At 36.8% G+C, this 26,730-nt stretch overlaps 1 protein-coding gene across 1 annotated transcript; it reads right to left on the reverse strand.

The window, feature by feature from the left end:
- Positions 1 to 662: 662 nt before the first annotated feature.
- alx4a (ALX homeobox 4a) lies at positions 663 to 25,161 on the reverse strand. The gene is made up of 4 exons (XM_055201282.2): positions 24,517 to 25,161; positions 10,701 to 11,014; positions 5,710 to 5,838; positions 663 to 4,416 (listed from the first exon to the last, which is right to left on the reverse strand). The coding sequence occupies exons 1-4, from the start codon at positions 24,860 to 24,862 to the stop codon at positions 4,099 to 4,101; spliced, it is 1,107 nt and encodes a 368-aa protein (XP_055057257.1). The 5' UTR covers positions 24,863 to 25,161; the 3' UTR covers positions 663 to 4,098.
- Between the last annotated feature and the right edge of the window lie 1,569 nt (positions 25,162 to 26,730).

The following is a 26,730-nucleotide window of genomic DNA, read 5'->3' on the forward strand; positions in this document are numbered from 1 at the left end:
AAATATATTATGAAGGTTGAAAATAGGGCTGTCACAGTTGCCTAATAAATTGTGACGATTATGACGATTAATTGCCTGTTTTAGAACTTTGACGTTTAATTCTCATAGATTTTTTATTTGTTCATGAATTCATTATTTAAATTAAATCTTTTGCAATGTTTACCTGACAGTAAATATGAATACATATAAAACATATTTAAAATCAATTATTTAATGAATATATTTCAAAAACAAACAAAAAAAAATCCCAAAATTTGTAATTGCTGTTTTGGAAATGTATGTTTTACCTGGCAATTCATACTGCTTATCAAAGTTTTGCAAAATTTCTTTAAATGCTGTTTCTCCACTGTATTAAATGGCTTTGCAATGTATCGCATTACATTGTCAGTCAAGGAGCACCATTAGATACGATCTCATTTATACAGGCGCTGCAGCTCCCCCTTGTGTTTTTAGAGAGATATGCAATCATTGCGGTGATCTGAAATCATCGCAATGAGGTCAAACAATCGCGATGAGACGATTATTTAATCATTGTGACAGCCCTAGTTGAAAAAACTACAAAGTGTCACTTTAAAATGTCTTATTGCTTCAAGTCTTTCAATTAATTTTAGCTTTTTATGCAAGAAAGTGTAACTTTATAAATAATACACAAGGATGTTAAGTATCATTAGTTATTTTTTATTCTTCTGGATTTTAGACAAACAAAAATGAACACACACAGAAAGTATCAAATGAAAGGAAACATCCATATTAGAAAACCCAACACCTGTAATGATAATGCTTTTAAAGATCGGCCTTCTCATTTAATTTAGGAGAGTCTAGTTAACGGTCTCTAGCCAATGAGAGCTTGGTGTATTTGGTACGTCTCAATGATGGTACTGTATATCGTGACCTGACAACATATGCCGACTGTGCCAGCAGCATGTCATCATATAACAGGAAATATCCTGGAGCAAAACACTGTAGAGCATAATCTGAATGCTAGTTTGAATTGTAGACACTGGTGGTTATGCTGTTTTTCATGACACAGGCCCAAGTTTAGCCCAAGTTCACACATAATATACAACTTTTGGAGCTTTCATCTTGGATGTGAAAAAATACCAGCCCTCTTGATAGTTTGATACACACATTTCACTCAAATCCGATATCATCAAAACAAGTTTGTAAGTGCAATAACTTACTGTTGTAAATCACACAATATATATATAAAACATAAACAAGCTTGAAAGTAAATAATTATTCAAAAGCCATACATTTAGTTTTAAGCCATTACAACCGTTTTTGGGTACATTTGTGTACCAGAAACCCATTTATTTTAACCCACCATACAACAAATGCAACAACCCTCAGTCACACATAAAATAATATATTTCTAAAAAAGAATATTTTACAAAAGAAAACACTGCTTCAAAGAAAGAAATTGCGCACGAAAAATAAAATAAAATAAAAACTGTACATGCGACCACACAAAACAAAGAATTATATTATTCTAGTACTCGCGTATGCCTACTTCAGTAGTATAAGTTTTTAGAGATGGAACAGAGAGTGACTTAACATCTCTATAATTCATAGGCATCTGCAAGGTACTGTCTGAAAATGAATGTTTCGTTTTAATATTGTAGTAGAATCTTTTTTTTTTTTACTTTTTATCGTAGTTGATTTTGCTGGTTTGTTCATCTGAATTAAATACAAGCGTATTATCAACAAATGTGATCTCTGAGTGTCTCATTTATTAACTGAATACTTGAACGTGTTGACCTGAGCCCTTCCTGACTCCCGATAAAGATAAGCTTGCGCCGAGCACAGGCTGCTCTGTCCTGTCACAGTATCCTTCTCCACAGATGTCTCGGTGTTAATTAAAAAGATTGCCCGAGAGCACGGGTGTGCATGGGCTCGGAGACGCTGAGGGTCGACGCTTTGGCCGATCTAGCAGGCCAGGCCCAGTTCAGAATGGGGCTTTGTAAGAGGAGCCATGACAGCTGAAGGGAAGCATGTGCGAGGCATGTTTGTTTTGCATTTACTTTGCGCACAGCTGTGGATTGTCCTTTCCCCGAACACCGGAACACTATAGTCGCTTCGTCCCTTCGGTAACCTCTTGAAAGAATGTCAAAACTCTCAATGCTCTGAAGCTTTGGTCAAAATCGGGGTTGAACTGGTTTAGTAGCACGTGCCTGTTTAACTCCTGCTGAAAAGCAAGTAATCGAGATGAGTTGACCGATGTGTTATCGCTGCCTTTTACAGAAGGTCCCTTGGTGCAGGGCGGGTGAGGAGATGCTCAGCCGAGAGATGCAAATCAAGACCTCTGCCAAAAAAAGTAATGGAGTATGAGACCAAAGCAGCAGAAGTCATCTGCTTGCAGCTGATCTCCGGGACCGATCTTAAACGTTTTTTTTTACGGCAAATGGCAAATTTTGTGTTTCTTTAAAACACGTTTGGTTTCTGTCATCTATAGCAGATCTCAATATAAAGTAACTCCCATTGGAGTTTGGATGCCATGTTGTGACTCCCAAACCAGCTTTGGGATTACAAATAAAAAGTTGAGTGTATGTATAAACCTCCAGAGATTCGGATAAGGTGCTGACCAGAATGAAGGCAATGTGGTTCTCATTTTGAAATTATAATGGTTTCTCTAAAGGACCAAGCGTATCGGATTCATCTCCGGATTTCAAACAGCTTTGTTTTACCTGATCTAAATCTGAATCCGGAAAAGCAAAACCCTGGAAAGTATTTTGTTATGATGCTCGCTTTATATTTCTGTCACCTCAGCGCATGGCAGTGAGAGTGATTATATGACAAAGCCCTACATTACTCCCAACCAATCAGAAGCTGAGAGGTTAATGCTTAAACTGACAAGCTGATGGATTCATTTGAGGACTTCTGCCAAAAATATAATGAAACATAGCTCAAAATTTGGACCTCCTCAATAACATATCATATAACCAGGACAAATCATATATTTAGTTAGTTAAAAGGTTGCATCAAAAATACTGCATCCTCTTCTCTGTAAATTTCCAGTCTTTGGTAAAGATTGACATTCACTTTGGCAGCTTGGGAACTGGTTCCAAGATTTGTATCTCAGGACATGCCGCTGTCAGATCGGGGTTGGTCTTAAGAAAACTTAAGTGTGCTTTGAGAGCTGTGTTTGGATTTTACTTAGACAAGGACACTTCATGTTTTCCATACGCCATTGAAAGAAAGGGAATATGAGTTTTACTGAAGTACTGTACTTGGGATTAGTGTATGATGGACCATGTTCAGTTTGACGGTAAAAGACCTTACTATGAAATTATACTCTGTTCAAGTGTCCTAATAATATCAAATGGTATCTGTCTTTTTCCTGGCGCTAGTGGAAATATGCCAGATTTGGCATGTACTCTTTTGCTGCTGCAGGTTGCTGCCTCGCAACCAGAATGACTGTGGTCCTGCTGTGCCACGTTTCAGACATTGTAGCAATCGTGTGAAACAAGTGCACGTAGTAGTAACCTCAGATAACTAATCAATACCTCTACATGGGCAAACTATATATAGTGATTCAATTTTATTGCCATGTCCGTAGATAATTGAGATAATCCAGAGATAATGTCTCCAACAGAAAAACTGCATGTTGTTTAAAGTCCTTTGAAACTGTTTAGGCAGAGATGGCATTTTTGGAAAAGGAATCCGTGACAGATCAAACATTTTACAGGTTTTAATTATTAAAAACAAAGCCAGATGAGTTTGGATAAATTGACTTGTGTTTACAAGTGTTTAGCGGATAAGTGCAGGGTTTATTTATTGTGTGTCTTTGTCTGTTTGTTTCTTTTTTCCTCATTATTTTTTGTATGCATCCAAATGTCAAGTTTCAATTTTCTTCTATTTCTTGTTTTTTAAGCCAGAAGGTTCTCCATTTTATGAGCATCTCATGTTTTCCCTGTCTCTCTGGCCTTCAAATCAAAATAAATTTCACATGGTTTCTTTATTATTATTCTTTTCTTTGACAATCCTCCTTGTCCCCAGGTCACGTATCATGCCAGGATGGCAAACCGATGTTCACATTTGCTCTTGTTCTCTATCAATTTGTTGAGGGACCTCAGAGATGATATCCTCATGTTGGGGGAGTCATGTAGCCCAAGAGATGGCTGCGCTATGTTCTTTAGCTTTCATTCGCAACGTCGCGATGCTGGACGACTTTCGGTCCGGGTCCATGTTCAGATCGTACCCGTTAATGCCAGTGCCCATGCCTGGACTCCCAAACAAGCTGCCCATGTGCGTCTGTCCCATGTGACCTCCTGAAGTAGGCACTCCCAAGAAGTCAGACACTCCGCTAGAAGCATGCGGGTGAGGAGGCATGCACGAAGTGACAGAGTCGCAAGGTACGACGCAGCCCGGAACAGGAGACGCCGCACTGCTGGTGCCTATCCAAGAGGGGTTCTGAATCTGCAATAGAAGAAGGTTGTGTTAGGGCCAATCTCATTTCTCTGTCTTAACTCTTTCCCTTTGTCTTCGCCTTCCCCTTGCCCCTCGAAACCGAGTAAAGGGGAAAGGGGTAAGACAGATCGTTCATCTAAAAAATGAGACACCACTTGATTACTGTTTGCGTCGACCTTCCCTTGCCGCTAACTGGCTGCTACGTAAACAGACAAGCGTTGACAAACAAAGAAGATGCCGTTGCCTCAGGTTGTGGTATCAATTGCCTGAGCGGAGCTCAACAAATAGCGCATAACTTAGCTGCTAGCAAGCGCCTTAACTAGCGATTCAAAACAAAAACATTACAATTAAAACCGCTTGAACATTTTATTAAAAGTATCATAAAACATGAGTGTCATAATATAATCTCAATTAAACTGCAGAAAATAACGTTACTTTCATTTGTGCGACTCCTTGACAGCCGTCTTGATGCCGGCTCTCCTGAGATAACGTTTACCCCTCTCTTTCAAGTGTGGTCCTTATCACACTTCGTTTCAATGGCTATGTATCCCTACGCCTTGGCCGTAGCCCTTGATCAAACTGAGAATTGAGACACCACTTCGCCTCACATGAACGCGCAAAACCGAGGTGAAGGGGTAAGACAGAGAAATGAGACGCACCCTTATAGCTGCATCAATAACGATAATATTGCGTTTAGTCGAGAAAGCATTTATCAAGCCTATCTCCTTTTGCTTTGAGTTATTGCATTGGCAGAGTTGCAGAATCCTCACTGGTACTCAACACTAAGATTTATCAAGTGCTGTGAGGCATTCATCTGGTCCCGCACTGAGTGGGAGAAGCTTTGCCTAGTGTGGAGGAGGTATGCCTGTCTCTGTACGCTCCTTCAACACCCAGCCAGCCTCTCCAGAGAAGCCTCCTCTGCCGAACGAATGGAGTGAATTGATAGAACCTAGGCCTGGGGGGAGGGGGGTCTGAGGGAGGGCTGTTCAGGGAGATGAAAGCCCTCTCTGGGAGATGCCCCAGATGTGAGCAAAGCTGCATTCCACAGCTGCAGGCCCGCTCCCCAAATAGCCACCCCTGCCCTCCGACCCGGCCACATATTCATAATAAATCCAGGAGGTTCTCCGGCTCTCCTCTGAGGGTGTGTATCCCTCAGCCACAGGAGGTGGCTTCCTCAGGTCCCAAAGTTGTCAGTGGTACACAGATTTGCCTATCTGTTTGGTTTAACTTTCAAATTCTTGCCGCCAGTATTTAACATTCCACGTTATTGATATTTGAAACGAACATTTCTAAGCACCGTACCTGGGCGTAGTTCTCAGGCCGAGTAAGAAGGGGGAGTTCATAGGCCGTGGAGAAATGTGTCCGGACCTGCTGCATCTGTCCGAAGCGCTCTCGCTTCCGCCACTTGGCTCTTCGGTTTTGAAACCACACCTGCAGGAAGACAGCAACCGTTAATCCTAAGGATTTGACATTCGGAATGATAAAGTGACCTCATGATAGCAGACCATTTGTGGAGTTACATCATAAGCAGAAAATGTTTCTTTGATAAAGTGAGCTAAGCTCCCTATTATTACCCCATATGGACTGTGATTACTTAATGTAACTTATTTGGGATCAGATATCAAGTTGTGGATATTCTGTTGCCTTGAGACTCCGTCCCATCACTTTAGCGTTAAGTCGAGGGCTCATGTAGGCTGTATTATTTTCAGCATCTTTTTCATGAATAAAGTTCAGTGTTTGATGTTGTGGGAGCTGACAGACTGTGAAGGCCTCCTCCGAGTTTGGGTTTTATCGGAGCCATCAGCAGCAGCAGGGGGTGGGAGGGGAGAGCAGGAACCCACCAGGGCCAGAGGCCTCGGAGAACCGTGTCACTCCTCCTCCACCATCACCACACGCCTGCTTTGATGGATTAGGAGATTGCCGCTCATCTTTTAGAAATGGAAAGGGTGAATCACGGTTATTTTATCCCACCAACATTTTAACCTGTAGCCAGTACTGGATTTCAGTCTTTGCTCTTTTTTTGAGAGGGGGGGTCGCTTTGCTATAAAAATATGCTTTTCGTTTGTTAGATGGAGACCTGAGAAATAGAGAACAAATTATACGTAAAGCGATTTCTCATGGCACGCAGTCTCGGCAGCTGCCAAAAATCCATCCTTTTAATCCCATCTCAACTTTGTTTAGAAGTATCTGTTTATTGATTGTGTAGTGGAAACGATTTTCGAATGGAGACTTTCTTTTGTCTTGCAATCTCGATTTGTCACGGGCTTGCACTTGGTTCTGGGGATGGGTTTTTGGTCAATCAGTTTGTGGTTTTTGCATCCGTTGCCAGCGAGCTGTCAGCCTATCTCTCAGTGTAACCTGATAGCACCGTAGCGCTGCTTGTATTTAATGTGGTGGTGGACACCGGCGTCCCTCGGCTCCACATCATATGTTTGTAGAGCTTAACTGCCTGGAGAAAAAAGAACATTTGTTTCCTGAATTGCACCGATTTTTTACTCTCGTCTACCCTGGGAGGTTGCGTGGCCGTCATGTTTTCAGTTGATTCTAGTTGATGGGCAACTATAAATGTTAAAATTATTTGCTTAATGTATGTGTGTATTATTGGTGCATTAGATCACAATAGTCCCTCTTTATTTGATAGATTTTTCTTCATAAATCTAAGCATGGAAGTTGTAAAGGGAGATGAAGATGATGCTTGTTTTCATTCTTTGTTTAATTTCCTGATGCCTAAGCCCATGGCTTTCCATATCAGCCCCACCAACCATGTAGAGAGATGGACAGAAGTGGTGGAAAGATCGTATTCTCTGCAGAGGCGCGTGTGTTATATTAGATAGACATTTGAACCAAACTGACAGAGATTTTCTTTGTTTCTTTTTTATTATAATTTTTTCTTTTCATTTGGTGCTGCTAAGCAGACGATGAAAGCCCTTCGCATTAACCAGTAGATTAATTCTGACCAGCATCTGTTTGCAACGTATAGCTTTAAAAAAAAATCTTTGTATGTTTTCCATGCGTGCTAGTAACACAGTAATTGGTAAAGACGTTGACAGCCAAAGCAGCTTAGAGGCTTATTACGGAGCTTTATTTATGTTCCAACACCAGGGGAGAGAGAACAGAAACAGTGAAGTAAACTCTGTAGAAAAGGGGAAAGAGCAGCTTTGAAGTCAAGAGTAGCTTTGAGGATTGATGGGCTGCCTCTGCTGTCACTCAAGCGCACTTTTGCTTCAAAATAGGCACTTTTTTGTTTGGTTCTCACTGTTGTTCTTGAACTTTTAAATAATTTTTTATTAACATTATTATATTTAAAGGTGTACCAATAAGATATTTTTTGCTGATACTAATTTTAACAAACAAATATGCTTCTGATATTTGTCATTTGCTCAATTATTTAAAAATAGATCACGGTTTTGATCATGTTGTAAAATTGGCACAGTCTGAAAACACATGCTTAAAGCTATATTAGCTAATTTATTGCTCCGTTATAAAATCATTTTTATTATAGATTAACATTAAACAAACCAACATTATAAGAGAGGCTACAAGTAAGATACAGATTTAATTTTGTTTAGCAATTATATGATTATTTTAACAAGATAAAAATGGATTATGCAACAGACATTATAAAATTCAATCTTCCCAGTTAATTAATTAATATTATATTCGCACAGCGATGGTCCATGGTCGCTCTCTTGCCTCGTCTTTTGATTACCAAAAGATAATCGAGCAGAATTTGGGCCGATATTTTCCCCCTTACGAGAATCCCAGGTAAAGTCCCAATCATCTTTGTGGTTGAACCGATTATCTTATCAGATTTTCCTGTGCTGTGCGATGTGTTAAAGGGACACTCCACTTTTTAAAAAAAAACTCCACTCCACTTTTCATGCTTATTTTCCAGCTCCCCTAGAGTCAAACATTTAATTCCCACCGCTCTGTTATCCATTCAGCTGATCTCCAGGTCTGGCGGTACCATTCTTATAGCTTAGCACAATCCACTGAATCCGATTAGACCATTCAGCATCGCGCTAAAAATAACCAAAGCATTTCGATATTTTCCTTTTTAAAACTTGACTGTTCCGCAGCTACATCGTGCACTCAGACCAACTGAAAATTTAAAGTTGCGATTTTCTAGGCAGATATGGCTAGGAACTATACTCTCATTCTGGTGTAATAATTAAGGACTTTGCTGCCGTAACATGCCTGCAGGAGGTGCAATGATATTACGCAGCAGCTGGAAAAATCCCCTTGGTAACTTCCAATAGCAGGGGACTATTTTCGGGCACTGCATAATATCATTGTGTCTCCTGCAGCCATGTTACGGCAGCAAAGTCCTTCATTATTACGGCAGAATGAAAGTATAGTTCCTAGCCAGCCTAGAAAATCACAACTTCTTTATTTATTTTTGTCAGTTTTAGTACACGATGTAACTACAAAAGAGTCAAGTTTTAAATAGGAAAAATATTAAAACTCTTTGATTATTTTTGAGCGCTATGCTAAATGGTCTAATCCAATTCAATGGATTATGCTTAGCTATGCTAATGGTGGTACCGCAAGACCCGGAGATCTGCTGAATGGATTCCAAAACGGTAAAAATCAAATGTTTAACTCTAGAGGTGCTGGAAAATGAGCATATTTTCAAAAAAAGTGGAGTGTCCCTTTAAGAGCGTCTGCATCTGCTCGGAAGCACGTCGGAGACACTCCAATCGGAAATATTTAGAATGTTGAATATTTACGATCAGAAATTCTGTTGTATGGGAGGACAAACGCACATGCACGCTGTAGATTGTCAAATGAAACAAAACGATACCCAATCATAAAGCTAGCTGATGGAAGACGAAACCATAAAAACAACAGTCATGACACAGTCCAAAGTGAGATGGACATCAGAGATGCATGAATAGTCCATAGCGACAATAGTCCACAGTCTTAATGACATTTGTTTTATTCCCGTTGTCCGTCTTTTTTGTTTACTGTGAAGTTATGTTTGACCATAAGAGACATCGTAAGATTTCCTCGACTCCGTCAAGCGTTGTTTGTAAAGAGAATTTGAAGGTGTGGTGTCCTCTAATGACCACTTAGCGACAATCCACACACTGTAGGAATAAAACTGGAAATCGTAGATTTTTTTCATCATGTTTGTGGTCTCTCACACTTTTGGTGTGGCCCTATTTTTAGGAACCATTTTTTTTTGACAACTTATTTGTTCCAATGAGTAAAGCCACTAGCCAGACCATCAAACAAACAGAGATTAAGCAAACAAGTTACCGGACACGTAACTACAACAATGCACGTGCGTCCGATGAAAGTGTCTCACATTTTCTTTCCTAAATATTTTTTATTTAGTTTGTCTTTTGACTCCAGCTGAGTTTAGAGTTTGATCTGTTTTCATTCATGTGACATTGGGTGTATGGGGCTTCATTATTGCTTTTCTAATAATCACATGTATGTCTGTTTGACTCATAGCGTACAAATTCATACGAATTAGCCACATCGTAAAATATGAAATCCCTTAAGATCACATTGGAAATGATCATGTTAAAAAATAATTAAATCTGCACTCAATCTCAGGTTGCCAGAACATAAACGCTGCCACTCAACATGTCAGCGCACATTCATCTATCTGTCGATCTAGATTTCTCTGCTGTAAGTTTGATGCAAATACTGATGAATATCTCAAAAATGAAAACTTTGTCTCTGGCTTGTTGTTCTGTGTAGAGTTCACTTTAGTTTCTATAGCAGAGTTACACAGACGTGTGCAGAGGAATATATAAGCTATAAGCAAATCTCTCGACATTAAGGAGCTTCAGGCCAGGTTCTCTCACCCACCCTCGAGGTAGCAAGGGACACATTTTTTTTCCTGAGGGGACTTTAATGAAAGACAAACAATTTAAATCCAAGGCTTTTAAGTAAAGCGCACATTTGGGATTGGGTAAAGAGATCTTCCAGTCTGTCTGTCAGTACAGGAATGCAGCAGTAGTGTTTGAGGGATTATATGTAAATGTAAGGGTGGGGGGGGTCAAACAAAGGTTCTGGTTTTCCAGACCCAAGCTCAATGTAATGTAGTTGGGTTCAGAGGATCAGGTGGAAGTTTTAGATAAAACCCTACAACAACTAAACAAAACTTCTCTACTTAAATTGAATTCGCTTTGCACAAAGTAAATATTTCACTAATGAGCTGTCTATTTTGTTTGTTTACCAACTTCGAAAAATATGTGTTCGTCTTCAGTTTGACATGAATCACAAACAGGATTTAAATGAATGCCATAATGGCCGTGTGGAATTTAAAGGGCTCACACCTGCACTCGAGCCTCCGTCAGGTCAGTCCTCAGTGCGAGCTGCTCTCGGGCGTATACATCGGGGTAATGTGTTTTCTGAAAGACCTTCTCCAGCTCCTCCAGCTGATAACTTGTGAAGGTGGTACGGTTACGTCGCTTTTTGCCCTTGTTGCTTTCTCCTTCGCCCTTGTCTAATGGAGAAGCCAGCTCTGAATTCGGCTGCTCCTGCGGGCTCTTCACTCCTGACTCCTTTACGCTGAGGTAGCTGCCATCCATCCCTGCAGGATCAGTGTTTGGCGGCAACTCTGAATCTGTCAGCCCGGTGCTATCTTTACCTGTGCACAGAAAAAGAGGGAGAGAGGGATAAACATGCATCAGATGAATATTAATGAAGTCAGATGATACGGTCAAATCTATCCAGGACTTCCTATAATGTCAGTGAGAATAGAGATACAAAGATGCACATACACATAATGGGCTCCTCAACACTGATTAAAATAATATACAGTACTGTGTATAAGTCTTAGGCCACCACCACCAGACTTGTTGTTTAAGAAGTTTTAATGTCCACCAATATTTATTTTTCAATCTATTTTATTAAGATACAAACAGAAAATATGGAGGATAACTAAATGTCCTCTTTAGGCATTGTCGGTGTTTAGTGTGACCTCTCTTGGCACTAAACACATCTTGAGCGTTTTTGAGCAGAATGAAGTAAAATACTAATTTCTGTGAAATTATTTTAATTGTATTTAGGTTTAAGAGATCTTGCAGTTTCCTGTTATTGCTCAAGTGGAAGGGGAGTTTACCCTAAATACTTGACACATCAGTTTACATTTTTATACAGTTTTTAATACTATATAACCATTTCCTGTATTTTCTGGATGCATTCTATTAAAGAGACTAAGAAATAATTATATATGATCACTATAACATTGCAAAAACAACAAATCTAATTCTGGCATGGTGGCCTAAGACTTTTGCACAGTATTATAAAAAATAGGGCTGTCAAAAGATTAATCGCGATTAATCGCATACAAAATAAAAAAAATTTTCATAATATATTTGTGTGTATATTGTGTGTAATTATTTTGTATATATAAATACACAAATACATGTATACATTTAAGAAAAAAATATTTTTATATATATTTTTATTTATTTATATATAATAAAACATATAAAAATAAAAATATATACATTTAAATGTTTCTTAAATACATACATGCATGTGTGTGTATTTATATATATAAAATAATTACACACAGTGCACACACATATATTATGCAAAAACAAACTTTTATTTTAAGTTTTGTCAACTTTTATCAATCTTTTGACAGCCCTAGTGAAAAATCATGTCAGATCATTCAAGTTATTATTAAGGCTTGGCCTAACAATTCAATTGGTTATCTGTAACCACGCTTAGGCGTTAGGATGGCAGAATTAACAGAACCGAGACAGCTGTTACAGTGGTAGTCTTATACCTACAGCTAGTAAAATGCAACAGTTCCAGTTTTAAATCAAAAAGTGACCCATGAAATTGCAAGTATCCCTTATTGACATTGTGCTCTTAATCCCGTTTGTGCCCTTATGTCTCTCTAGAGAGCTATTACTTTCGACAAAAAGTGTTTATTACTTTTAAACACTGTTTATAACTAATAAATGCATATAAATTAATCAGTTAGTAACATTTTTAAAGATTCTACTAAACAGTGTTGGTAACTACATTTAATAAATGTATGAATTAATAAACAATAAAATATAAAAATAAATAAATAATGCTAATAGCACAATTAAACATTAGATGATATAGTGCCTGATGTAAATTGTCATTATTAATAAGAGTCATTTGTTACATTTGTATCCATCTTACTGTAAACTTATGATTCAGTCCTTATGCTGAAACCTTCAGTTGACCAGATCTGCACTGTAAAAAATACTCTGCTGCCTTAAAATTTTTTGTTAAATCAACTCAGATTTACAAGTCATGTCAACAGAGATGAGTTGTCACAACTTATAAAATATAAGTTGTAAAAAGTCAACTTAATTTTATAAGTTATAACAACTCACCTGTAGTCAACTCATCTCTAGTCAAGATAAATAATAAAAAGTTGAAATGACTTGTAAATCTGACTTGATTCAACAAAAAATTTTAAGGCAGCAAAGTATTTTTTTACAGTGTGTGCTTTAACCATTTCGACCCCCACATCTCGATAATAATACTCCAAATTATTTTTGCTGAATATTATTTAATGTGTGTTACTATTTATGTAAAGCAACCGTAACGTGTTAGACAATAAATAAAAAAATTTATAACGTCAATTTGTTCCATTTATTTATATTTTAACCACAAAAATAACTTTAACACTCGAATGCTTTCACAGTGGCTGTTTAAGTATGAAGAAATTATGTATAATATTAACAATAGCAATTTGTGACCTCTCCTGGACCAGCATTTTAATCAAAATATATTAAATCTGCTTTATTGGGTTTTGTCGTGTGTGTGAAATCAGAGAGTCTGTAAGGCAGTGACTGCTGCCAGTCTCGGCTCACAAATCATTTGCTCATGTGAAACAGACACCGTGGCTGTAATTGCAGACTGATAGAAAATTACAGGTTTGCACCCGGGCACGATCCGAAAACTGCAGCCTTGTTTGATGAGCGTGGCCCCAAACACACGGCCTGTGGCGAGGGTGCAAAATGAAGCTTGGCTTGTAATGAGGCCGCACTAGCCCAGCGACAAGACTCTGGAGTGGTAAATTTCGGCGTCAAGCCACTGGAAAAACACAAGAGCTCAGCTGTGAAACCCCAGGTCATAAATTTACTCGGATAAATGAATTGGAGAGTTTTGGTACATTGAGTCATTTCTTAAGGGCTCATTACCTGTGTGTGCTCATTGGAACAGCTACGCTACAAAGAACCAAAGTCTCACTGAAATCGTAACGCTTACAAAACGAATGGACGTATTGGCAGATCTTCTGCGTTTTTGCAGTGATTTACTCACTCGGACTCTGGGAGGAATAGGGTGTAAAGCTGGATTAGAGTTCCTTGGGGACGTTTTTTTCTAATGTGATCCGGTGGCGACCCCGAGTAGCATGTCTTACTTTAGGTCAGCACTATTTAGATCAGGAGTTATTTTAGTGCGGAGGCATGTTCGATTTCTAATGCGAGTAGCTTTATTAAATCCTTCTCGACTTTGAGCCGAGAAGCAAATGTGTAAAGGCTCCATATAGCTACAGCCATGTTCAATTATGTGCGTTATAAAGAATCCATGCTAGTACAGTCTATAACCATGTTTAAGAGAACAACTAATGCTTGTAACTTTGTAAATCTGTCAATAATTTAAAAAGTGAGTAGAAACATCCACACTGTAAAATGAAACCGGCATTTTCTCTCATAAGTGACTTTTTTTGGCAGATCTAGAGCGACCATATAATGTATAGGTACACATTGGAGAAGTGCACTTAGTCCCGACCGCATAGCAGGTTGTATATTTCTCCCAACCTTTCGTTCGTCTCGCTGTTGGCTTTCTCCTGGCCTGAAGCATGACAGACATGGAGCCAGGCCTGGGGGTATAATGGCTCCCACATTGCCTCTTGCCCACGACTGACACATCATGTTAAGCAAGTGGGTGCAGCGTATTTACTCAAACATAAATATTTTCAGCTTGTGCCTTCAGATGCCTCACGCCTCTTGCCCCCACACGGAAAGCTGACAGGCTGTTTGAAATCAGGGACGGGCTATCAAAGGCTATTGTTTATAGCCCGTGTCACTGATGGCTTTTGGCAGACTTGGGCTATTGTGACAGTCTCCTAGTCCACCAAGGGTTTACATCAGATTCTCTGCAGTTCAAGGTGAACGGAGATCTGGATGCCCCGTAGCTCCACCATATGGACGGGTAACATGACCTTCCTCCTAGGCATGAAATCTCACAGCAAAATGTTTCTGTCAGAATGGAAAAGTTTTGGGCCTGGGCTCTGAAGGGGGTAGGGGTTGAAAATTGTAACTAAAGGGCATAGCTGAACGTGGTCCCGGTGTATAACCCTGTCTGTGGTATACTGTTAGACACGCTTGAGATTCAGGAGGTCATATATGGCTAAAAGAAACCAGATTCCACAGATTTAAAAGGAAATTATTTCCTCCCTTGCAATGAATGCAAATGGGAAAATAGGTTTCTTCGGAGTAAAATGCTTTCATGATCGCCTAAGCTGATTTTTGCCTTCACCTTCAATATTAACTTCAAACAATTCTTTGTATTTTTTCATACTTAGCAAAGTTAGCAAATTTCTGTAGCACAAAAGGTTCCTAAATAAGGTTCGTAGGGACTGACTAAAGTGATCTTTGGATAACCAAAAGGGTCCGGTGCTATTTTTGTAAAGAAGGTTTTTAGCACCTTTATGTTTAAGAGTGTTTATACACTTTTAACCCGAATTTATTGAAATTACAAAAAAATTGCATGGAAACCCGTTGCAATAAATCATTTTAGTTTTTACACAGGGCAAAACTAAACAGGTTAAGTTGTATTAACATAGAACCTTTAGTTGGTGTAGCAGACAAATCAAGCTGCCATTAGTAGTCTTTTCTAAAATGCATTAGTTACTAAGTTTAACAATTTAAAATAATTTTAATTTGATTTAATTTGTAATATCAACTGCTCTGTCCAACATCTCCACTCAGTTAATTAAGTTCAAAGATTTTTTTTGAACAAAGAATTCCTTTATTATTTTTTACAATAAAATGTACTGAACAGGGTTCATGTAAGGAAACACTGATCACCTGAACTTCACAAAATTATCATTTACAACAAAACAACATCAATAATATAAGAGCTTAAATATTTGTTAATAAAATGTCATATAGGTTGAAAGTTCTTATCAGTTTTTATTCTGTGAAAAAGCAGAAAATAATCAAAATATTCCGGTGCAAAGGATTATGGGTATTCCTCACAACATGTACTTATCATTTTAAGTTCAGTTTATTTAATGTTTTAGTTTAATGGATTTTGTATGCTCAAAAGTTAAATGAACTAAACTTTTTAAGCATTGGTCCAAACACAAAATATTAAGTGATGTTTACTTCATGTTTTAAGTAAAGACAATATTTGAGTTAAGAGTGTATTTTTATCTTTATCCCATACAAATATTTATATTTATCCCATAAAAATAAAAGTGCACTTGCAACTTTATCATTTTAAGCTAAAATTTTTTGAAAATCTTTAAGGCTCTAAACATTACCAGAATGACAGATAATAATGGATTAAAGGTGCCAAAGCATGATACAATGTTAAAAAAAATTCTGATACCTACATTGAAGGTATATGACTTTATTAAATGAAAACATTATCAATTTTTACATGTCTATTTACAACCCTAAAATTTGTCCCCAGAATGAAATCGTCTTTTATTACCTTATTTAAAAGGGTCATGAATAATAATGTTGAGTTGAGCTCTGCTCTGGCTGTTTCTCAGAGCAGTTCAGTTAAGTAGGTCTGTGTATGTGCAAACTGACCTTATGTTTGAGCCTGTAATAGATGAAGATACAGATTTTGGGGGATAATCAATAATTTAGAGATTGTTAATGGACGTCTCTGAGTGGTAGGTGTTTTGTTTTTCAGTATGGACCTGCAAAATGTAACTAACGTCAATAGTAGAACTTCAGCCTAAACGTTAGCATATAGCATTAACTCAGCAGCCACAACTTTGTTTTTAGTATTGTAACAACATTGTAATTAATTTAATGTTGAGGGCGTACATGACAATGTCACAGTTGGTGTTATATTTAGATTGGCCTGTTTTCAGTGTTTTTTTTTAAGGTTTACATAAGGCAGAGGAAACAATCATGTTTGTTGCTCATGATATATATTTATCGGCACCTTCTACTACTGTATCATACCAGCAGTGCCGAAACTACATGGAGAGCTTTGTCGTCTCAGAGAGTGTCAGAAGGCAAGAAAAAAGTCCAGGAGTGGACTAATTGGCTTTTTAACCTGAGTGAATTCACACCTGTATAAATTGCAAGAATGGGGCTTGTAAACCTCTTTACAACATCTAAGTTTACCCTTGGCTCCAGAGTAAAATATCTTCAAACGGGCTGCCATTTGATACATACTATAAATCGTGGTGAAAGGGCGCCCATATATATTTTCATAATGTATGCATGAATGACTCGCGCAGTGGTTCCAGACCCGCTCGCTCCACAAAGGTGCCTCGCCTTCAACGAAAGACACCGACGGCTGCTAGCTTCGTAGGATGTCGACTCTCGACCTTGCGAGTTAGCGAGGGTCACGTCTTTACAAGGGGCAGTCATTTAGTAGCAGCCGAAAACGGGGGAACACATCAAAGTGTAATTTAACTAGCTGTAAAGCGGCAGGACATCCTCGTTGCTTGCTAATGGAAACGGATTGTTAGGGTCAGCAGCGGGCAAATTAAAGAAACACTATAAATTAGGCTACCTGTGGTCCCTTGGAAGGGTGAAATATACCAAAGTTCCCAAAATGTTAAAAAAATGAAAACGCATAAATAAAAAGTGCATGTGTAGGCCTGTGTTTAATCTTTATTATGACTAAAGGCAAAGGGCAAAGGAAATTTGGGAAGACTGTTTGCTCATCTAAGGTTTTATTTGTATCTGTAATTAGGTTTGTTTTCTGTGCTTAAAATATGGACCAAATTGTAATAGGCAGCTCAGTTCTCTGAAGCCAAGCCAAGAGTCTCAACCCCCATCCCCTATCTAATTATTTCAGGCTCTTACAGATGAACACGGTGACGTAGCCCAAGAACAGATTGATAGACTGTGATTTGAAAAGTGATTATTGCTGGTGGCATATGGTAATGGTGAATTTTTTTTTATTGGCGATTGAGAGCGAGACACCACAAGATATTAGCAGAGAGTGAGCCTCATTAGTGAACGTCAGCATGCGCAGCCATTTGCAAAACCAGAGCAAATCAAATAGTCAAAGGCAGATGTGACAGCAGATCTGCTTATTAGGGCACAGCCTGACCAAATCGCACGAAGCATCTCCTCCTTATACTTGCTTTGTGCTTCGGGGGTCACCTCACATTCTTGGCTTCGAGGTGAAACGTCCGACTCGATTCAAAACATCTCAGAAGACGGCGGTTGTTTCAGAGGGAGGGTTGCGTCTCAGCTGCATGGTGCTGACTGAAAAAAGCCCGGTAGTGAGAATCTGATAGGTGTCCACAGAGAAGTCCAAACACACCGCTAGTCCTGAAGGACGATTTATCCCAGCAGGCTACAGCAAGAAGCACATGCTGGGCAAGAAAACACAGAGTTTCCTTAAAGCTCCTTCTTGCGATAAATCACAGCTCACTCAACTCCTCCAGCTCTCTCTCTCTCTCTCTCTCTCTCTCTCTGAGCATTGGGATAAAAACTGTTAAAATTTGAGATTGCTTAAACCTGAGGATAGGTTTGTCAACAGCAGTTTAAATCCACATGCAGTCTACAACGGGAAACGGGGGGTGTCATGTTATGTAGAGCAAAAATGTTTGCTTTGGTCGCTGTCTTTTCCCACAATTTTGATTCTAAAGGGATCAGATTCGGTGGTTTCGTGAAAATACAGGGGTTGAAGTGCTCTGCGTAAGTGTAGTATTTTGGTGATTTTGGCTGTGGATTTTCTGACACACGGATAAATTAAACCTCTTGCTGCTCTCGAACGGTTCTCTCTGTTTGTTTAGCAGTTTAAATTGCATGTACCAGACAAGCAGTAAAGTTTGAAGTCTCCTGAATAGCATTAGAAACCACATTGGAGCGGTACTGTATTTAACAAGCATTATGGAATGCTGTAAAAACTAAGCAAACTAATCACTGTCTTGAATAAAAATGTCAACAAAATGATAAACAAAATTCTTAATTTGAAAGGATTTAAAGCATATATGCATCTAGTTTCATTTTGTTTATAATATACACCAGATAATGTTGAAAAACAAATGTAGGTTTGCTTTAGAAATGATCCATTCAGTAGTAGTTGAGGAATATAGTGAGGTTTATCGTGCGGGTTTTAATGGAGGTCCGGGCCTTTAAAACATACTGCCAGCCTGCCATTCAAGCAAATAGGCTGTGATGTAAGAAAATTGTAAAACCAAATTTTGAGCTAAGTGGGAAAATGATCTTGAGTCTATATGAAGAGTTTCGTTGCAAAACGAGATAACCACCGTTTTTTTAATTGTTCAGAAATCTCGTTTTTTGGTTGTGCATTCCAATTAATTTCAATGCAACTGCAGTTGGTTAGTTTTGATTTAAACCTTTATAACTTAAAAAATACAGCTAAGTAGCACCATAAAACAAAATAATAACATGATAACATAATAATAAACATGTTTTGACAAAAATGTAAAAAAATGGGTTTATCTCGTTTTGCAACTAAACTCTTCATATGTCAATTTTCCAGCAAACTAGAGAAATATACACTCTTAAAAATTTGCTGTAATTTTGCAGCTGGTTGCCAGTAACTTACTGTAGAAGATAAAGTCAAAAAATGTTTCATGTTCATTTAACTTTGAACAAAATGTTGCCAGTAAATAACATAAATGTAAAATCTACAGTAAGTTACTGGCAGCTAGTTGCCAGTAATACCCATTAATACTGTAATTACTACAGACTTTACTACACTTTACAGTGTACCTTCATTGCTTGGGTGTGGAGTACCCCTGTGACTGATATCGTATCGACACTTTAAGAGTCATTCTTAGTTTAATTGACTGAAGCTGTACAATACTAACAGCTTTATCTTGAACTAAATATATAGTCGATTCATTCGTATACAATCTTTTTCCCTATAATGTCACTTGCTTCTATGTGTCAATACATAATCAGGTTGCATCTTCATAAAATATCCAGTCATAACTCTCTTTCTATTTTTGTTTGTGTTCCAAAACCTTGGATAACAATCAAAATTTGAAAATTTAACCCAGAGCTATATGTCTGTATAAGTTTTTTGACAAACTTATAAGCCTCAGTTAAAAATGACATCACTTCCTTTATAGCAACAGTTATAAACAAGGTGTATTCACTGTTGAGGTTAGGTGTTGGGTAATTAAATATAAAATGAATTTAATAATGTTATAATTATTAAATTAAGATAAAAATATTTAAAATGTTAAAGTAAGTACACTGTAAAAACATTCTGTAGAAATTACAGTATTAATGGGTATTACTGGCAACTAGCTGCCAGTAACTTACTGTAGATTTTACATTTTATGTTATTTACTTGCAACAGTTTGTTCAAAGTTAAATGAACATGAAATATTTTCGGTCTGTAAGTTACTGGCAACCAGCTGCATAATTACAGCTTATTTTTTACAGTGTAGACTTTACATTTTTATTAAAATAGTAGAATAACTGTTCTAATGGTTTATTATATATGGCTATATCTTCAATCACAGCTTCTTTTTCTTTAAAGAACTACAATGACATGTATTTATTAACTCAAGCCAACAAATGTGAAAGCTCAACGTGATTTTGATAACTTCCTGAACACATTTAATCATTCCTTTCACCTTACCTGCAGTATTTAATTGTGCTTTACAACAGGAAAAGGGTCTTGCACCCTTTTCATTATAGACATGCAGCTGAGCTACTTCCTTTTATATAGTTATTCATCATATGACCACATGCTCTGAAAAACCTTTGAATTTAGAGAGTATTTTAATAGAAAATTGTTTGTATATAATACGTCCACACAAACTGATCAAAAATGTTCAGTTTTTAAATAAAGTTTGCATTTAATCCCATTAAGTAAATAAATATTTAATTGTATCAATAAACATTGTCAAGTGCAATAATAGTGATACTAACGAAAGATTTACAAATAAGTCTAATAAATTTTGGGTCATGATTGCACAAAAAGTCCCCTGAACAAGAACCAAAACATATATTGAACGATGTGCTTTGAAGTTGTTAAATTAATTAAAAAATAGAAGAACTGAGGCTTGATATACGTACCTTTCCACTAACAAAGAATTATATGTCTTACTGTTGCCACTAGATGCAGGCCTTAGAAATACATGTTGTGTATCAAGTAACATAATCTTTCCATATCCGTAATGCAAAACCTTACTAATTTTTGGCTTGTCTAAAACTGTGTCCATACTTAATTTGTGCTCTTGATAATGATATTTACAAAGTGATCTTTTCTATCAACAACCTCAGTTAAATTTAAATACTGCAATTGCGCCATGTTGTATTTGTTCAAAGCATTTGTTTGACGACAATCATCCTATTTTGATTTTGTCTTTTGGAGGAATGTTACTCGGGGCACACAGAAATCTGACCCAATAATGATCTTTTTTACTTTCATCTTAGGTAATTGAGGACTTTACCACAACAGAGGAATTATTCAAAAGCTTTGCTTTTAAAACCACATACTTTGCTCAACATTAAAATGATCATGTATAGAGGAAATATGGCACTGATATACCTACTGTCTAGTTTCTGAAAGCAATCACCAGTCCTCCAAAATTTTTATGCACTGTAGGAGTCACATTTGATTCTGGTAACTGTGTTGGATTAATTAGAGGCATTTGTTTTTTTTTTTTATTTGCTGATGTTGTCTTTTCTCTTTAGCATCACACTTCATAAAATGTCTATGCACAGAATGGTCTGACGCAAACATTGGCTTTGGCCTAACAAACTTCTTTGGCAGGACATTATGCATGCTGTACTTTTTACTCGGTATCATTATGCTTTATAGAGCTCTTGTGAATTAAATGCATATCTATGATTTACTGTTTGATAATCATAATGCTCTCTTTAAATTACATTGCATTTTGAAATGTCATTACCCAAATGTAGTTTGTCTGTATGGGTCACTCTCATGAGAACACATTGTTATTCTTTGGGCTTCGAAATTGCTGCTCCTAATTATGTGAGGGACTGACATATAGTTTCAAATAACATTTGTGGCAATGTTCAACGGTTATATACGTCTATTGTAAATGTAATCTTAGCATAAATATAGCACATAAACAGTCATACACTTAAAAAAATGCTGGGTTATTTTTAACCCAGCGTTGGGTCAAAAAAGGAGAACCGAACCATTGAGTTAAAATAAACCAGGAAATCTTTATATTTGTCTCAACAAATGAAAAGTGATGGATGCTTCAATGTTTAATTTTTTTACGCAACGAAATGCACTAACGGGATATCGCAGCAAACCATTTAGTTGTTGTCTTATGAAAGGAACGTAATATTTATTTTAAAAACATGATTCACATTTCTTTACATTTCGTTACCCACGATTTTCTGTGCATTGTGGGCGCACATAATCTGCGGATAGACAAACATCTTTAGTTATTTACAACAGACGTGTTATTAGTAAAAGTGTTAGGTCTTATAATTTCGTGACTCGTTTTTTTACAGTCCCTTTATCCTTTTTGTGATCAAACAACAGCATGAAGCAAGTTCCTATACTGCATTATAATTATTTTTATTGCATGATGCTTCATAAAAAGTCATTAGCTATTTATACAACTTTACACTTGCATTTTTTGTCACTTTTACTATTACTAACATATTGTAGTTGCCCTGTGTGAACAGATCAATTATTGATTGATATATTTTAAGTTTAGAGAGAAATATGTATCATCTATTTCCATGATATATTTTATTAATTTTTATTAATTTTATTTACCAAACATTAAATTAAAGTCTATAATGGCGTGACAATTCATGTGCGTATATTTACATGTCATGAGGCATCCTTGTATATGAACATCCTCATGTCCAGGCCTACTTGTGTTTATGTATAAACTGCGTGTATGTGCATGTTGTTATAGATATTATACCCTGAAAGCATGTTAAATTAAAATGAAACTTTAGCTGTTTTAATCGTGTTATAGTCAAACAGCCTGTATCACAATTTCAAATTATATTTGTTTGGCAGTTAAGAAACCTTATTTGATATTACTTTTTTCGGTGAAGACAATATCTTATAATTTCCTGTAAATTGACACTGGTTATTGTGGTTGTCATTTCTGTCACAAAGCTTTAGGCTAGCTTGAGGAACAGCAGCTTTTATTTGGTAAAATCTGCACATTGTTCAATAAAATAGCTACTGTCGTGTCATTCATTAATTAAGCAACGAGTTTAAAGCGACACTCAAAATTAAAAATTTCCCTTGTTCTTGTCTCTTATAATGCACACTTGTTTATAAGATAATTTTGACAACTGAAATTAAGATATGAATCAGTATGTGTTGCATTTTATACCAATCCAGCTTTTGCTTCATCAGATTAATTATTATATAAGGCCTAGTATAGCAGATTATATTATTACATTGACCTCGAGAGTGAATCTTGTTCACGATGTTCTCTTTGCAATGCACAAGTTGTGTGTCTGGGTAGATGATACATTGATGCATTGTTCTTTATGTCCAGGTGTCAAACTCATTTCAAACGTCATCAAACTGCTATAATATCTAAATGGGAATTTGTGTTTACGAAGTTTCACTATTTGCATTCTTGCATATTTGTCCATTTTAAAAATATGGAAAACCAAGGTTTTGCCACGTTATCTTTTCGTTAAAATCGGTGTAAGTTTTATCAAATCTTTGTTATTCAACAAATAAGTGCAAGTTTAAAAATGTACATTTCTAAAAAAAAAAAATCTGCTGTAGACGCATTTATCCCGTTAAACCTTATTTGGCTTCATTTTAAAATGTTTTTCTCTTTTGGATATGTACTTTGTTTTTTGGCTGTCATTTTCATTTATAAGTTAATTTCATATTTGTTCATATCGCAGTGTTGTTTAATATGATGTTATTTTTAAATATCACGCGTCGGTGATGGATTTCAAAAGAACTGATTATATGAAGAAAGAAACTCCCCAAAGTTTTTTCAGCTTTGTTTTTTCCCCTCAAGCCTCTAGGGCCGTTTCTATCCACTAACACTAGGCTCATCCACAAGCAACTGGCATATGTTGAAATAAATACCTTTTGTTTTATTAACATCTATTTATATTTGTATAATGGCGATTATATATGCTTTCTTTTTAAAACATATAAACGCGAAAATAAGTTTTTAGTCTGGTTACATTTTTTCACATTACCTCTTCATTACCTCTTTCACATTGACATTTGCATACTTTTTAAAAAATCTTTTTTATAGAAATATAAAAAATGAACTTAAAATTAAAGAGCCCCAGTTAATTTCCTGTGTTCACGAGAATGTGCGCGTGTATGGAGTTATTCCCCTAACCGAGTCTTTGTAAGGCTAGAGCGCATTTCATAGTAAAGAGATCCGAGTCTGCCTAGGATAACATTTCAAAATATTTAATTTGTTGTTAACTTGTAAAACAATTAAAAACGAGTTGCGTTTGCTTTCTGAAAATGTGATAATTGAATTGTGCGATTCAGATCCGATATTAAGGATTGTAATTCAGATTATCGCATTAAATATAATTAAATTCAGTCTTCCAAAGTAAAATTAAATAGTCACGGAGGTTATGCTTCCTCCTAATTGTGTTACTGCAATAGCTGACCGGTTTATTGGTAGTAAGTTGTAAAGTCTATTGCATTTCCTTTGTTAATAGTACAGATAGACTTAACTCTGATGTGATCAAATTGAATAACGGCATATTTAGTCACATAAATTGAGCTAGTTTGCGTTCACGTAAAAGAACCTGGTACATTTGCAGCTTTTTCTTAAGGACTTTGCAGATGATCCTGTTTAAAACAGTATAGGCTAATGTCGTTCTACTTCACCAAGTCTTTAAAATTTAATCTTGTACATTTGCATGATTTTGATAACTTCATGACTATGAAAAACATGCTGTCTTGCATCTCGCGCCACAATAATACAATCTGGTAAATGCTTTATTTTTAACTCACCATAACAAGCGATGAGCCCTCCGTTGTGTTCGCTTTCCTGTTGGAGTTTGCTGCTGTCTGTGGGAGTTTTGCAGGACGACCTCTGCATGAAGAGGTGGTATTTGTTAAAGGTGCCTTCCCCAGCAGTGGCATCCAATGACTGGCATTCTTGCTGGAACGGGCTCCGAGACTTTTCCCCGTACGCCTGACCTTTGTTGGTCAGGAAAGCAGAGCTGTATTTGGTGTCACTCGACTGGAATGTCCTGAACGGGTTCGTTTGGTGATCCCTACCTTGCGATGCAGATGGGCTATAATATGAATCCATGGATGTCATGTCGCAGTATGAAACGCACGTCTCGGCGTTCATTCCTAAAAAAACGGTTTCGTCAAGAAAAGACGTCCAAACTTTTTTCTTTCTTTCCTTTTAGGAGAGCAAACCGAGCACAGATAGTCTCACACTCGCTCCCTCTTCCTCATACAAACCAATACACACGCACACATAGACGTGCGCAGCAGCTGGGTTTGGTTATAAAATGATTCAGATGTTTTCCAGAAACGGATAGCTAACCAAAAGCTAAAAAGCCCCCTTAAGGTTACAGGAGTAACAAAAAAGCGTCTTTTGAAGATGCAGCACCAGATCTCCTCGGTGTAGACTACTACGGACTATAAGTCAAGACCTCTCCTTGGTTATTATGTAGATGAAATGAATGGGTGAGGTCAGACCTTTACAAAGAAGAAGAAGAAAAATGCATTGTAGGAAATATGTGGGGGGACTTAACACATGACATTAATGTAATTAGGATATGAATATATAACTGATTGAATGTGAAGGGCAAAACAGAGCGAGCAATTTAATGGTTGATTCGCAATGGTTTTTAACTAAAGACTGAAGTCCTGACAACAAAGAACAAGACTAGCTCTTTACGGATTTATCTTGTATGTGTCTCAAAGAGAAACGTTTTCATTACATTTTTGATTTTTAAAACGCGTTATGTTATGTTATGTTCTCTCGTTTTGAATGATGTTTTATATTTTTCGATCTGTTGTCATTATTCTGCTAAACTTTGCACCCCATCATACTATTTATATTTGCTGAGACTGACCATCGATTTAATTGTGTAATTAGTGCACCTAAAAGTACACTTAAGAGTATCTCTACGTTGATTTAAGAAAAAACAATCTATTCTTTATTAATTGTCAAAAGGAAATAAGCATAGCATCACTTTACTTTAAAGTCTGTAGGACTTTAGAAACGTTTTCTAGATAGAACGTGAGGCGATATACATTTGTTAATAAAATCTTATGTATCATAATATTCTTACCACTGCAAATACTGTTCATTGTTCCAGTGAACATAGTCAAGGTTTTATGATCTGCCAATTCAATATTTTGATTGGTTTGAGTATTCAATGTGGTTGAAAAAGACCACTATTTTAGCTATTACAATTTTTCTCAATTTGTTCAGAGGATAATAATCCTTCGAAAGTAGACAATTGCCAAATACGGCATAATTTATTTGTTTAAAGTGCCAGTGAACCTATTATGACTTTGTTATTTTTTTGATAACGAACACGTTTCGGCAACAGATTTTTGAGTTTTTGCTAATTTAAAACATCCACTTATTTTCATCATTTAATTATACAAGTGAATAAACATGTTGTAAGGTCTTGTGCTTACAAGGAAATCTTTGATGTCACCTCATAAAACTTACTGTCGTTTTTGTTAAATGTAGACACCAGTTGTGAGGAAGACCGTGTCATTCTGCACAGATGTTGTTATACTGAGTTACATTGGGATTATTTTAGATTTGCCATCCCTAATCTTGTTCATTTAAATTAGCCACTAATCGAAAATGTGAAAAACATTAAATGTGAACGTTTCATGTTCTTAATTTTAATTTGCAGTTTGAAGAACACTACAATAAATGTTTATCCGAATGCACAGCAGAAGAAGATGGGCCTTAAAGTAGTTTTTAGTGAGTCTAAATTAGCTTGCTATTTAAATAAAATAATAACAATTGTATCTAAATAAACAACTTTTCTTCGCAGCCAAATGTCTTGGACTATAATGTATTTAAATAGTTAAATATAAAGAGTCAAATAAAGAACGTGTGACATTTATTGCAGGCTTTTCGATGGTCATCATGCATAGCTAGATCACACATTTGACATACACGACTGCAATCATTTTGTACATGAAAAACAGTTGATCCTAGGCAAAAGAATGCAGGAAGTG

The sequence above is a fragment of the Misgurnus anguillicaudatus genome, chromosome 21 (genome assembly GCF_027580225.2).
Source record: "Misgurnus anguillicaudatus chromosome 21, ASM2758022v2, whole genome shotgun sequence".
NCBI lineage: Eukaryota > Metazoa > Chordata > Actinopteri > Cypriniformes > Cobitidae > Misgurnus > Misgurnus anguillicaudatus.